This window comes from Triticum urartu, chromosome 7, assembly GCF_003073215.2.
Source record: "Triticum urartu cultivar G1812 chromosome 7, Tu2.1, whole genome shotgun sequence".
Lineage (NCBI taxonomy): Eukaryota > Viridiplantae > Streptophyta > Magnoliopsida > Poales > Poaceae > Triticum > Triticum urartu.
The window spans coordinates 219,552,001-219,567,379 of record NC_053028.1 but is presented as its reverse complement, the minus strand read 5'-3'; the positions used below and the strand labels follow the sequence as shown (position 1 = coordinate 219,567,379).

Genomic DNA, 15,379 nt, shown 5'->3' with positions numbered 1-15,379 from the left:
ATCCAAAGAGAGAGAAGAAGCCTTCTAGCTACTAGCTATGGACCCGTAGGTCTGAGGTAAATTACTCACACATCATCGGAGAGGCCATGGAGTTGATGTAGAGGCCCTCCGTGATCAATGCCCCCTCCGGCGGAGCTTCAGAAAAGGCCCCAAGATGGGATCTCTTGGGTACAGAAGGTTGCGGCGGTGGAAATAAGGTTTCGTGGTGCTCCTGGATGTTTGCCGGGTATATGGATATTATAGGAGGAAGAAGTAGGTCGGTGGAGCAACGAGGGGCCCACGAGGGGGGAGGGCGCGCCCAGGGGGGTAGGCGCGCCCCCTGCCTCGTGGCCACCTCATTGATTGCTTGACGTCCACTCCAAGTCCCCTGGATCATGTTTGTTCCAAAAATCACGTTTCCGAAGGTTTCATTCCATTTGGACTCCGTTTGATATTCCTTTTCTACGAAACACTGAAATAGGCAAAAAAAAAACAGCAATTTGGGCTGGGCCTCCAGTTAATAGGTTAGTCCCAAAAATAATATAAAAGTGTAAAATAAAGCCCATTAACATCCAAAACAGATAATATAATAGCATGGAACAATCAAAAATTATAGATACGTTGGAGACGTATCAAGGCACAATGCTCCCCAACAAGCCACTAGGGCCATCGTATTCTCCTCACGCCCTCACACAATGCGAGATGCCGTGATTCCACAATTGGTGCCCTTGAAAGCAGTGACCAAACCTATACAAACAAGGTTGGGGCTATCTGCACAACTTAATTGGAGGCTCCCAACGACACCGCGAAGATTCACCACAATGGAATATGGCTCTGCGGTGACCTCAACCATCTAGGGTGCTCAAACACCCAAGAGTAACAAGATCCGCAAGGGATTAGTGGGGGGAATCAATTTTCTCTTGGTGGAAGCGTAGATCGGGGCCTTCTCAACCAATCCCTAGAAAGTCAACAAGTTTGATTGGCTAGGTAGAGATATCGGGCAAGAATGAGCTTTTGAATGGCAATGGAGCTTGCGAGGAAGAGGTCAACTCTAGGAAGAAGAAGACCCCCCTTTATATAGGGGAACAAAATACAACCGTATTCTGCCCTGTGCCCGCAACTAAGCGGTACTACCACTTAGGCAGTACTACCCCGCTCAAGCCTAAAATACACAGAGTGTACCTACGGTAGTGCCACTAGAGAGGTACTACCGCTGAGCCTGGCGGTACTACCACCTAGGGTTTTTAGACCTGGAAAGGCAGCAGTAGTAGAGGGCGCCAGGGGCGGCAGTACCATGCGAAGCGGTACTACCGTCCTAGTGCCACTCTACTACCGCTTAGCGCAAAGTGGGAACAGAACCTTGCACAGAGGAAAACCCCGCAAGCGGTATTGGCGGCAGAAGTATGGGATGTAGTACCGCTCTACTACCGTGCTACTACTACCCTACTACCGTCAAAAGGAGACTGGTAACCGAATGTTGCACGCTCGGGGAAACCCTAAGCAGTAGTGCCACCGAAGTACCTAGCGGTACTACTGCATAAGCGGTACTACCATGGGCACTAGCGGTACTACTGCTGGCAAGATACTAAAACACCACAGAAAACATGGAAATGCTCCAGAGAAGGGAAAGGAAGCTGTGGGTGCATATGGGGTTGTGTACATTTTGATTCCACCCATACCTTTCCGAAGCGGATCCCCTCTTAATAGTATGGCTTTCCTATGACTCAAATCCACCGAAAAGAAACATAGATAACCGCCGTCTTCGATAGGCTCCGAGGGGCACCGAATCGTCTAGTGCCTAGACATGAGATATCTGAAAGCTTAATGCACACGATTAGTCCGCAAATGCATTGTCATCAATCACCAAAACCACATAGGGAGAAATATGCCCTTACATACAGTAGCCTAATCATGTGAACACACAAAAACAATAGGTAAAAATATAGGGTTATCTCCCAACAAGTGCTTTTCTTTAATGCCTTTCTAGCTAGACATGATGATTTCAATGATGCTCACATAACAGATAAGAATTGAAACATAATGAGAGCATCATGAAGAATATGACTAGCTCATTTAAGTCTAACCCACTTTCTATGCATAGGGATTTTGTGAGCAAACAATTTATGGGAACAAGAATCAACTAGCATAGGAAGGTAAACAAGCAAAACTTCAAGATTTTCAACACATAGAGATGAAACTTAATATTATTGAGATATGTAAAAGCATATGTTCCACTCTCATAATAATTTTTAGTAGCATTATGAATGAATTCAACAATATATCTATCACATAAAGCACTCTTTTGATGATGCACAAGCATAGAAATTTTATTACTCTCCACATAAGCAAATTTATTCTCACGAATAGTAGTGGGGGCAAACTCAACAAAATAACTATCACGTGAGGCACAATCCAATTAAAAATTAAAATCATGATGACAAGTTCCATGGATATCATTACTCTTTATAGCATGCACATCATCACAATAATAATCATAGATAGCAACTTTGTTCTCATAGTCAATTGAAACCTCTTCCAAAATAGTGGATTCATCACTAAATAAAGTCATGACCTCTCTAAATCCACTTTATCAATTATTCATCACAAATAGAAGGCATGCTATCATCATAATAAATTTTCTCATCAAAACTTGGGGGACAAAAAAATATCATCTTCATCAAACATAGCATCCCCAAGATTGTGACTTTGCATATCATTAGTATCATGGATATTCAAGGATTCGAATTCATACTAACAACATTGCAATCATGCTCATCATTAAAATATTTTATGACAAACATTTTATTTACATCTTCTTCTAACACTTGAGCACAATTTTCCTTTCCATCATTTTTACGAAAGACATTAAAAAGATGAAGCATATGAGGCAACCTCAATTCCATTTTTAGTTTTCTTTTATAGACTAAACTAGTGATAAAACAAGAAACTAAAAGATTCAATTGCAAGATCTAAAGATATACCTGAAGGAAATATTCCCTAGAGGCAATAATAAAGTTGTTATTTATATTTCCTTATATCATGATAAATGTTTATTATTCATGCTAGAATTGTATTAACCGGAAACTTAGTACATGTGTGAATACATAGACAAACAGAGTGTCCCTAGTATGCCTCTACTTGAATAGCTCGTTAATCAAAGATGGATAAATTTCATAACCATAGACATGTGTTGTCATTTGATGAACAGGATCACATCATTAGAGAATGATGTGATGGACAAGACCCATCCGCTAGCTTAGCATAAAGATCGTTTAGTTTTATTGCTATTGCTTAATTCATGACTTATACATATTCCTCTGACTATGAGATTATGCAACTCCCGAATACCAGAGGAACACCTTGTGTGCTATCAAACGTCACAACGTAACTTGGTGATTATAAAAATGCTCTACAGGTGTCTCCAAAGGTGTTTGTTGAGTTGGCATAGATCGAGATTAGGATTTGTCACTCCGTGTATCGGAGAGGTATCTCTGGGCCCTCTCGGTAATGCACATCACTATAAGCCTTGCAAGCAATGTGATTAATGAGTTAGTTGCGGGATGAAGCATTACAGAACAAGTAAATAGACTTGCCGGTAACGAGATTGAACTAGGTATGATGATACCGACGATCGAATCTCGGGCAAGTAACATACCGATGACAAAGGGAATGACGTATGTTGTTATGCAGTTTGACCGATGAAGATCTTCATAGAATATCTAGGAGCCAATATGAGCATCTAGGTTCCTCTATTGGTTATTAACCGGAGATGTGTCTCGGTCATGTATGCATAGTTCTCGAACCCGTAGGGTCCGCACACTTAACTTCAATGACGATTTGTATTATGAGTTATGTGTTTTGGTGACCGAATTTTGTTCGGAGTCCCGGATGAGATCACAGACATGACGAGGGGTCTCGAAATGGTCGAGAGGTAAAGATTGATATATTGGAAGGTAGTATTCGGACACCGGAAGGGTTTCGGAGTGTATCGGGTACATACCGGAGTACCGGAGGGGTTACCAGAACCCCCCAGGGAAAGTTAATGGGCCTATTGGGCCATAGAGGAGAGAGGGAGGCTGCCACAGGAGGTGTCGCCCCAAGCCCAATCCGAATTGGAAAAGGGGAGGGGGCGCGGCTCCCTTTCCTTCTCCCTCTCCCCCTTTCCCCTTTCCCCTCTCCGATTGAAGGAAGGAGGAGAGCCGAATCCTACTAGGAACGGAGTCCTAGTAGGACTCCCCCCTCTTGGAGCGCCCCCTTGGGCCAGCCTCCTCCTCCCCCCTCCTTTATATATGTGGGTAGGGGGCACCCCAAAGGCACAACAGTTGTTTCTTAGCCGTGTGTGGTGCCCCCCTCCACAGTTTACTCCTCCGGTCATAGCGTCGTAGTGCTTAGGCGAAGCCTTGCGCATATCACATCAACATCAACGTCGCCACGCCGTCGTGCTGACGAAACTCTCCCTCGACCCTCTACTGGATCAAGAGTTCGAGGGACGTCATCAAGCTGAACGCTTGTTGAACACGGAGGTGCCGTACGTTCGGTACTTGGATCGGTTGGATCATGAAGATGTTCGGCTACATCAACCGCATTAACCTAACGCTTTCGGTCTACGAGGGTACGTGGACTCACTCTCCCCCTCTCGTTGCTATGCATCTCCTAGATAGATCTTGCGTGATCGTAGGATTTTTTTTTGAAATTGCATGCTACGTTTCCCAACAATACCTTCAAGCACTAACCTCCCCGGCAACGGCGCCAGAAAAGAGCTTGATGTCTACTACGCAACCTTCTTCTTGTAGACTCGTGTTGGGCCTCCAAGCACAGAGTTTTGTAGGACAGTAGAAAATTTCCCTCAAGTGGATGACCTAAGGTTTATCAATCCGTGGGAGGCATAGGATGAAGATGGTCTCTCTCAAATAACCCTGCAACCAAATAACAAAGAGTCTCTTCTGTCCCCAACACACCCAATACATTGGTAAATTGTATAGGTGCACTAGTTCGACGAAGAGATGGTGATACAAGTGTAGTATGGATGGTATAAATATATTTTTATAATCTGAATAAATAAAAACAGCAAGGTAACTAGTAAGAAAAGTGAGCAAAAACAATATTGCAATGCTTGAAAACAAGGCCTAGGGTTCTTACTTTCACTAGTGCAAGTTCTCTCAACAATCATAACATAATTAGATCATATGGCAATCCCTCAATGTGCGACAAAAGTCACTCCAAAGTTCCTATCGTAGAGAACATAAGATGAAATTGCTTGTAGGGTATGAAACCACCTCAAAGTTATTCTTTCCGATCAATCCATTGAGATATTCCTATAAGTGTCACAAACAACCCTAGAGTTCGTAGTAAAATAACACCATATGACACACATCAATCAGCCCTAATCTCACCTAGATACTCCAATGTCACCACAAGTATCCGTGGGTCAATTATACGATATGCATCAAACAACTTCAGATTCATAATATTCGATCCAACACAAAGAACCTCAAAGAGTGCCCCAAGACTCCTACCCGAGAAACAAGGACGAAAACATGCATCACCCCCTATGCATAGATTACCCCAATGCCACCTCGGGAATCCACGAATTGAGTGCCAAAACATACATCAAGTGAATCAATATAACCCCCATTGTCACCACGGGTATCCCACACAAGACATATATCAAGTGTTCTCAAATCCATAATAGTATTCAATCCGATAGTAGTGAAACCTCAAAGGTAAAACTCAATTCATCACAAGAAGGTAGAGGGGGAGAAACACCATATGATTCAACTATAATAACAAAGCTCGCAGTACATCAAGATTGTGCCATATCAAGAACACGAGAGAGAGAGAGATAGAGAGAGAGATATCAAACACATAGCTACTGGTACATACCCCCAGCCCCGAGGGTGAACTACTCCCTCCTTGTCATGGAGACAGCCGGGATGATGAAGATGGCCTCCGGTCATGGTTTCCCCCTCCGGCAGGGTGGCGAAACAGACTCCCAATTGGTTTTTCATGGCTACAAAGGCTTACGGCGGCGGAACTTCCGATCTAGGTTTCTTTTCAGGGGTTTCTGAATTGATAGGAATTTTTGGCGTCGGTTTTACGTCAGGGGGGTTCCCCAGTGACCCACAAGCCAGGGGCGCGCCCTAGGGGGGGTTCCCTCCACCCTTGTGGTTGCCTCGGGACCCCTCTGGCCCAACCCCCATGCTCCGTGGGCTTCTTCTGGTCCATAAAAAATCACCGTAAATTTTCAGCTTGCTTGGACTCCGTTTGATATTCCTTTTTTGTAAAACTCAAAACAAGGAAAAACAGAAACCGGCACTGGGCTCTAGGTTAATTGGTTAGTCCCAAAAATAATATAAAATAGCATATTGATGCATATAAAACATCCAAAACAGATAATATAATAGCATGGAACAATAAAAAAGTTATAGATACGTTGGAGACGTATCATCCGGCGACGATTAGCTCTGGACGACGAAGCGTTGTCGGATCGTGAAGGATGCACGCTTGCAACCAAGTAGAGACGACGTGCTTTCAATCTTCAGTTCGAGGGACTGTTCGTGGGCGGTACGAGGGATCGTTCATCAACGGTACGAGGGACTCCAAGTACGATCTACACTGACACGATTTTCTTCCGCTGCAACTCAGTGACGGTAACGATCATGATCCCAACCCATTATGCATCTTCATATTGATCTTGGGTGATCGTAGGCGTGATTTTTTTTGTTTTCTACTATGTTTCCCAATAGCTGAATCATAAGATATGTCTTGTCGAGACTTGTGTGCACGTGCAAGACTACTAGTCCATATAAATACTGAAACCATCCTTCGTGCTTCCAGAAGAATTTTATTGCCCCTGCAAGCCTCTATTCCGAAGAGATCCCATCTAGAGCCCTGTGCAGGAGCCCTGCCGGAGGAGGAAGCCATTGTCGGATCCATCTTCATCAACCTTGCTACCCCCATGACCATGTGTGAGTAGTTCTTATAGGACCTATGGGTCCATAGTAGCAGCTAGATGGTTCTCTCTCTTTTGGATCTTCATACCATGTTCTCGTTCTTGATCAAGATCAATTTAATGTTTGTTGGGACATGATGAATTTTTATTTTATGATCAGATTGTTCATTGAAATCAATTGAATCTACTAGGTTTTGTTGCCACATAATTAAATAGCTTTGTATGCTCTTCGATTTATCTATCTTCTTTGGCCAAGTTCGATGGGTTTTTCTTCAGAGTAGGTTTTGCTTTGTAGTGGATTCAAATTGTGGTGCTCTAATTCAGTGACAAAAAGGCCAAGACACGTATTGTATTGTTGCCAATAAGGATAAATGATGGGGTTTGGTCATATTGTTTGACTTCTTCTTGTCTACATTATGTCATCTTTCTTATTGCGATACTCCATTTCTTGCAAACATAATACCTAGAGATGCATGATAGATAGTGGTTTTGGGGTGGAGTGTGAGTAGTAGATGCAGTTGTATTAACAAACGATGCATCACGAACGTAATGCCTATATAAGATTATTTCATGAATGATCATAGTCAAAAATATTGCAATCTTTCGATTGCCCAACTGTAATTTTTTACCATGGCATTCGCTTGTTTGAGAGAGAGAGAGAGAGAGATGTCACTAGTGAACCTATGGCCCCAAGTCTATTTTTCATTAATAAATTCTTCTACAAATTTGCTCTTTTATTTGCCTTACTGTTTTACCACCATATATCTTCATTTGCTTTAAATCTTGTAACTAACAAGACAAGGGACTTGACAACCTCTTGCCACACCAAGTACAAGTTATTATTTTATTTGTGCGCATGTGTTGTTTATCTTGTTAGCATAGAAGCTCCCAGTGATTCAATAAACCTTACTTCTTAATTGAGGGAAAACTTTGCTGATGTTTCTATTTCACCCTTCCTCTTTAGGAAAAACCAACGACTCCTCTAGGAGTAGAAAGCAGCACCAAATCAAAGTCAATCAATATTTTACCACTATATATTTTCATTTTATTTTAATATTGTAACTAACAAGACAATGGGCCTGACAACCTCTTGTCACATTGAGTGCAAGTTTTTATTTTATTTGTGCAGGTGTTGTTTATCTTGTTAGCTTAAAAGCTCCCACTGATTTGATAAAACCTTGCTTCTTAACTAAGGGAAAACTTTGTTGCTGTTTCACGCTTCCATTTTGGGGAAAACCAACGATTCCTGCGGGAGTAGAAAGCACCATCAAATCAAAGACAATCATATCTTGTCGTCACCATTTTTCTACAATTCCAGCAACTACATGTGTTGGCTAGAAATCGCACCATTGCCACTTCACAACCACACCCCTCACATAAGTCGTTGTTCATAGTTTGCACTGTCCAAGGCAAGCTGGCCGAAGTGAGGGCCGTCAAAGCCCATAAAGGAGTCTTAAAATTGCATCTCACAACTTTACCAGTACGAGCCACCAGCATCAACCACGATCTAGAGAGAGGAACCCTCTAGAAGACCCTTTGACGACCACCGCAATTCGCAACTTGAGAGGGTAGCCGATGCCTCCACTGCAGACATGTCCGAAGGAATCGGAACTTGCCGCACTTGCCAGAGACATCAAAGACTCGGCCCGACCACACATGCACTGGCTTTGTAGACGTGCTCATGAGACTGAAAACCTCTTTGAGCGCGTCACCAGCGTTGCCATAGGAGTCGGCACAGGGTCACTCGCTGCTGTTGTTCCAAGACAGAACAAGTGGACGACCACCTTAGAGATCGCGTTGCAACCCTCCATGGACGAATCTGAGCGAGCCAAAGGTGACCCTAAGGAGAAACCGGCCAACAGGAGCAACATCATCCCTCCTAGACGCCTCCAGCCACGACAGGATGGATTAGCCGTCGGGAACCTCCGATTCGTTCGGAAGACGCGAGATGAGCGGGAAGATGGCCCGACACCATCTCGGTCGCCGAGGCTTTGCCCAGCGGCATCGGTCGGTGACGGCGGGGAGGAGAAGGACGCGAGGTGTTGCATGTGGCGACGACGTTGGGTGGCCACCCGAGTCGTCCTTGCGATCCTAGATCTCATCTCGCTTCACCTCGGACCAAGGAGATGTCATTGGCAAGCCTCAAACTGGAAGCTCGGTGGAACACCGAAAATGTCGAGCAAATCGTCGGAAATCGAACTGTGTTAAGTGAATTTCATGCAAAATTAGTAACTTTAAATTAAGGACCCTGATAAGTGTCACATGTGAGGCACGAGCACGTGGCAACTTCGAACATTTTTTATGGCAGGTTTAGTGACACAAGGATTGCAACTTTAGTTGTCAAGTATGACAACTTTCCTTTTGGATGACAAGTTTCAGTCTTTTTTTTCGATGACAACTTTAGTTGTAAAAAACTCAAAGCCGGATTGCTTCGTGCCACACGTGTGACACGGTAAATTTACATGATTGGATAATTAACAGTGCGCAGGTTAACTTTCATTCACTCCATTTGAACCGTTTCGTTGCTAACACTACAGTCTACAGCAGCACTGCTGGTCTTACACAGAGGAAGAAAGCAATTTACAGATCAAGATACTGTATGCCGGTTCTGAATAATCATCCAGATCAATTACCTCTTCCTCGATGATAGCGCCTATACAAAACGGCTTAATTAATTACAACGCCACGCGCGCAGCATGCATGTTAATCTTGGCCGCTGAAGTCGACGGTCTTGAAGGACTGGTGCAGGCGGCGGAGGACGGCCTCGTCGCGCCCCCACTCGGGGTTGGGCGCCGTGACGAAGTGCGCGTACAGCTTGTTCCGGGCGCACGTCACGGAGATGAGGCTGTGCGCGCCGGCGCCAGCCACCTCGTACTCGTAGTACACCTGCCCGTCCGCGTCCTTCCGCTCCGCCGATGTCACGTCGTCCGCCGACGAGATCTGGTCCTGCAGCCCGACGTCAGAGAGGGCGAGGTTGTCGAGCACGGCGCCGACGGGGGCCAGCTTGCGGAACCCGGAGAGGAAGGTGAGGTACTCCCGCTCGGAGCGCTTGCGCGGGTTGAAGAACTCGCTGTCCGTGCCGTTGGTGCCCTTCTCCACCTTTGACACCAGTCGCTCCTTCCACCCCTCGGGCACGTCGTACACGTACTCCGCCGCGTCCCTCTTGTTCGCGTTGCCGCCGTACCCGCCGTAGTTGGCCGCGCTCGCCGCCGTGCCGTAGTACACCTTGAACTCCGCCTCCGCGTGCGACGGCGCCGCGGGGGTCAGCAGGAGGAGACCGGCCGCGGCTGCCGCGGCCAGTGTGGCGGTGAGCGGCCTGGGAGCCGGGAGCCTCACAGTCTGTGGCGCTGGCTGCGAGGTGGCAGACGAGGAGGTGGAGGCGGCGGTGGTGAGGAGAGGAGAGGGGGAGAAGAGGGAAGCGAGCATGGTCATGGTGGACCTCGACGACGTGCGCGCGTACGCCCTGCGGTGGTGGGGGTGGTTTTTGCGCGCGATTTTGTGTGGTTTTGTCTCGCCGAGCGGATAGGAGATCGGCGAGGCTTATCCGGTGCGACGACGACATGGGCATTCCACCGACGAGGAGGGACAATCCTATCTGCCGCATCCTGCGACAGATCGTCGTTGATTCGCACAGCGCGAGCGACCTGAGCCGGCCCAATTATCAGTATATAACGGGCTACAGTACCGGACGGTTATGGCGACGTTCTAGAAGGTTCCAGTCCGTTTTTTCTGGTTTTAGGAACCTTCTAGCCTTACTTTCAGGACATGAACCGTTTATGTCATTTTCTGTTTCTTTTTGGTTTTTTCCTTTTTTTTCTTTTCATTTTCGTTTTTTATTTTCTTTGTTTTTTCCCTTTGCTTTCTTCATTTTATTTTAATTTATTTTTATTTTTCAAAAAATCTTCAGAAATATGAATTTTTTTCAAATTTTTACAATTTTGTTCATTTTTAAAAAGATCATGTTTTGAAATTATATTCACAAATCCAAAAAATAGAATTTTAAAATTTGTTCACTACTTTGCAAAATGTTCCAAGATTAAAAAATGTTTAAAACTTCAATTTAAAAAAATCTTTGCATTTATTTGTTTTCCCGAATTGATAAAATGGTTAGGAATTTCAAAACATGTTCCCAAATAAAAAATATGTTCATGTTTTCAAAATTTATTCGCAAAATAGAAAAATGTCTGGAAATCCCAAAAAAGGATCACCTTTGAAATTTGGGTCGCAAATTTATAAAATGGACGGGAATTTCACGTTCCAAACATGTTCACAAATAAAAAAAAAATCATGTTTTCAAAATGTGTTTGTGAATTCAAAAAAATTTCAGGGAATTTTAAAAAATGTTAGCATTATCAAAATTTGTTCGTAACTTCAAAAAATGTTTGATTTATTAAATTTGGTATTGTTCTTCAAAAAATGTTTGCATTTTCAAAAAAATTGTTCATAATTTAAAAAACGTTACCCCTTTGAAATTTCTTCCTTTTTCATTAAATGTTTGGGTTTCACAATTTTTTTTGAATTTTTAATAAATTTTTAAGAAATTAGAAAATGGCTGTTTTCAAAAAATATTTCCATTTTTTCAAAAAAAATCAAGTTGAAAATTTCCAAATAAGTTTAATCTATTTGCGGCTTATAATTCATATTCACTCGGCTGCCATTTTAGACACCTAATCCTCTATTCTTAAATAGCTACAACACACTATCTAATTTTTCTCTCCATGCAACAATGGCACATCACCAAGTCATGTATGGATTCATAAGTTACTTTTTCCATTAATCTCTTCATGCAAACATACCACCTCATGCATTAACTTTAGTCTTCTACCACTTTTTTTTGCGGGGTTAAAAGGGATTTCATTACTCAATGCATGATGAGTTCGTTCCTACAAAGCAAAGGAACATCTGCAGGCCCAGAGCGCAACCATACTACAGTCCGGCCCTCCGAGATCCATACAATTTATAACAAGGTTCCTGCAACAACACGCAGGGCATTCGTCTAATCTCATTAATGATGGTGGCAAGAGGACGTCGGTTCGAACCCTAACACAGACTTGTGTTTATGGGAATTTGTGCTACTGAATGTTTTAAGTTTTGTCACTCTCGTTTACTTTGAGGTCGCTTGTTCAAATCCCATTGCCCATGCCTCCTTTTTCTGTGTTTTTTTCACTTCGCTAACGCGTTGGGCCGGCCAGGTGAGCCGCCCTGTGCGAAACACCGACTTTTGCCGCAATGAGCGGCACATAGGAGGTAGCTGCCGCTTTCTCGCTTGTTGCTGTATCTTGCCTGTGCAGGCTTGCAGCCCAGAAAAAAGTCTGCGGTTTCCATATGTTGGGCTTGTCTCAGGGACAAGCCTATTTACGCATTTTCCATCAAATAGGCTGGGCTAGCACTTTTCGTCCGGTTCTATTTCCTTCTCTTCCTCGTTCCTGTGTCAACTCTTTGGTTTGTCCCTTTTTTATTTTTTATTTTCCTTATATTTTTATTTCAAAATTTTACTTTACAATCTTTATTATTAAAAATGTTTGGGAATTACAAGTAGTTTTCGAAATTTCAAAAACACTCATATTTTCTAAAATATTTGTGCTTTTGAAAAATTGTTCAGAATTTTAAAAATGTTCCTGATTTCTAAATTTTCTAAAATTCAAAAACTATTCATGAATTTAAAAATGTTCGTGTTTTCTGATATATTGTTAAGAATTTCACAAAAAACAATTTCAAATTTTGTTCAACCTTGAAAAAACGATGATGTTTTGGAAAAATGTTTCAAAATTTCTAAAAAATTTCATGGTTTTCATAAAGATGTTTATAAATTTAAAACATGTTCCAGTTTGCAAAATTTGTTCACAAATTTAAGAACTGTTCATGTTTTTGGAAAAAATGGGAATTTCAAAAAATGATTTCGTTTCCCAAAAAACTTCTAGAATTTTTTTAAAAATACTATTCAAAAATCCATTGACGTTTTTACAAGGGTTAATTGGATTCATGCCACTGCAACTTTGGCTAGTTGGAAAAATGCCATTACAAAAACCAAAGTTGAAAATATCCCACTACAACTTTCACATATCTTTACATATGCCATTTTCATCAATACGACATATACTACCCTTGTAAATGCCTTTATACGGTGGCAGCCGGACGTTTGCTGGAGGCGGACATCGCGGATGGTGGGGCACGCAACGCGGCTGCTGATTTCAGAGCTCCGATTACTTGCCCATGGAGTCGCCGATCCCCGAGACGCCTTGACCTCGAGTTGATTTCGCCAAACGTCGACTTTGTGCTGCGTGTCCGCGCCCCGTCGTCGGCCTGGCGCTCCTCGACCGTGTCACTCATCGCCCCGACGAGCTTGCCATCTCTGCCCGTCGTCGGCCTTGCGCTCCTCGACCGTGTCACTCGTCGGCCCGACCTGCCCGAGCTCCAGCCCCATCGAAGCTCCGGCCCGGACACCACTACGACCTCCGCCCGTCGAAGCTCGCGTTCGTGCATTCTGTTTCCGGCCAGCGGCAGAATCGATAAGCCAAGGTTGTTGTGTACGTGTGCGTGAGTCAATGAAGGCCAAGATTAATGTGTTTGGTAGTCGTGCGCTACAGTACCTGCATTGCATACCCTTCTCCACCTCGTCTGGCTCTGGAAAAACAGCCTCATATGCGACATCTGCGAGTTGTTTGGTGATGTATACTACACAACCTTCTTCTTGTAGACGTTGTTGGGCCTCCAAGTGCAGAGGTTTGTAGGACAATAGCAAATTTCCCTCAAGTGGATGACCTAAGGTTTATCAATCCGTATGAGGCGTAGGATGAAGATGGTCTCTCTCAAGCAACCCCGCAACCAAATAACAAAGAGTCTCTTGTGTCCCCAACACACCCAATACAATGGTAAATTGTATAGATGCACTAGTCCGGCGAAGAGATGGTGATACAAGTGGTATATGGATAGTAGATAAATGTATTTGTAATCTGAAATTATAAAAACAGCAAGGTAACGAATGATAAAAGTGAGCGTAAACGGTATTGCAATGATAGTAAACCAGGCCTAGGGTTCATACTTTCGCTAGTGTAAGTCCTCTCAACAATAATAACATAATTGGATCACATAACTATCCTTCAACATGCAACAAAGAGTCACTCCAAAGTCACTAATAGCGGAGAACGAACGAAGAGATTATGGTAGGGTACGAAACCACCTCAAAGTTATTCTTTTCAATCAATCCATTGGGCTATTCCTATAGGTGTCACAAACAACCCTAGAGTTCGTACTAGAATAACACCTTAAGACACAAATCAACCAAAACCCTAATGTCACCTAGATACTCCAATGTCACCTCAAGTATCCGTGGGTATGATTATATGATATGCGTCACACAATCTCAGATTCATCTATTCAACCAACACAAAAGGACCTCAAAGAGTGCAACAAAGTTTCTATCGGAGAATCACGTCGAAAACGTGTGCCAACCCCTATGCATAGGTTCATGGGCGGAACTCGCAAGTTGATCACCAAAACATACATCAAGTGAATCACGTGGTATCCCATTGTCACCACAGATACGCATGGCAAGACATACATCAAGTGTTCTCAAATCTTTAAAGACTCAATCCGATAAGATTACTTTAAAGGAGAAACTCAATTCATTACAAGAAAGTAGAGGGGGGAAGAAACATCATAGGATCCAAATATAATAGCAAAGCTCGCGATACATCAAGATCGTATCACCTCAAGAACACGAGAGAGAGAGATCAAACACATAACTACTGGTACATACCCTTAGCCCCGAGGGAGAACTACTCCATCCTCGTCATGGAGAGCACCGGGATGATGAAGATGGCCACCGGAGAGGGATTCCTCCTTCGGCAGGGTGCCAGAACGGGTCTAGATTGGTTTTCGGTGGCTACGGAGGCTTATGGCGGCGGAACTCCCGATCTATTGTGCTCTCGGATGTTTTTAGGGTATATGGAGATATATAGGCGGAAGAAGTACGTCAGGGGGGCCACGAGGGGCTCACGAGGGTGGAGGGCGCGCCCAGGGGGTGGGCGCGCCCCCCTGCCTCGTGACCTCCTCGTAGGTTCCCCGTCGTGCACTCTAGGTCTTCTGGGCTTCTTTCCTTCCAAAAATGAGTTCCGTGAAGTTTCAGGTCAATTGGACTCCGTTTGATTTCTTTTCTTCGAAACCCTAAAACAGGGTAAAAACAGAAACTGGCACTGGGCTCTGGGTTAATAGGTTAGTCCCAAAAATGATATAAAAGTGTATAATAAAGCCCATAAACATTCAAAACAGTAGATAATATAGCATGGAGCAATCAAAAATTATAGATACATTGGAGACGTATCAGCATCCCCAAGCTTAATTTCTGTTCGTCCTCGAGTAGGTAAATGATAAAAACAGAATTTTTGATGCGGAGTGCTACTTGGCATAATTTCAATGTAATTCTTCTTAATTGTGGCATGAATATTC

The 15,379-nt window shown here is 43.6% G+C and overlaps 1 protein-coding gene across 1 annotated transcript; it reads right to left on the bottom strand.

Moving 5' to 3' along the window:
• Nucleotides 1-9,357: 9,357 nt before the first annotated feature.
• Nucleotides 9,358-10,448, bottom strand: LOC125522077 (thylakoid lumenal 19 kDa protein, chloroplastic). Its single transcript, XM_048687148.1, has one exon. It carries the CDS (start codon nucleotides 10,361-10,363, stop codon nucleotides 9,635-9,637), a length of 729 nt encoding a protein of 242 aa, XP_048543105.1. The 5' UTR covers nucleotides 10,364-10,448; the 3' UTR covers nucleotides 9,358-9,634.
• Between the last annotated feature and the right edge of the window lie 4,931 nt (nucleotides 10,449-15,379).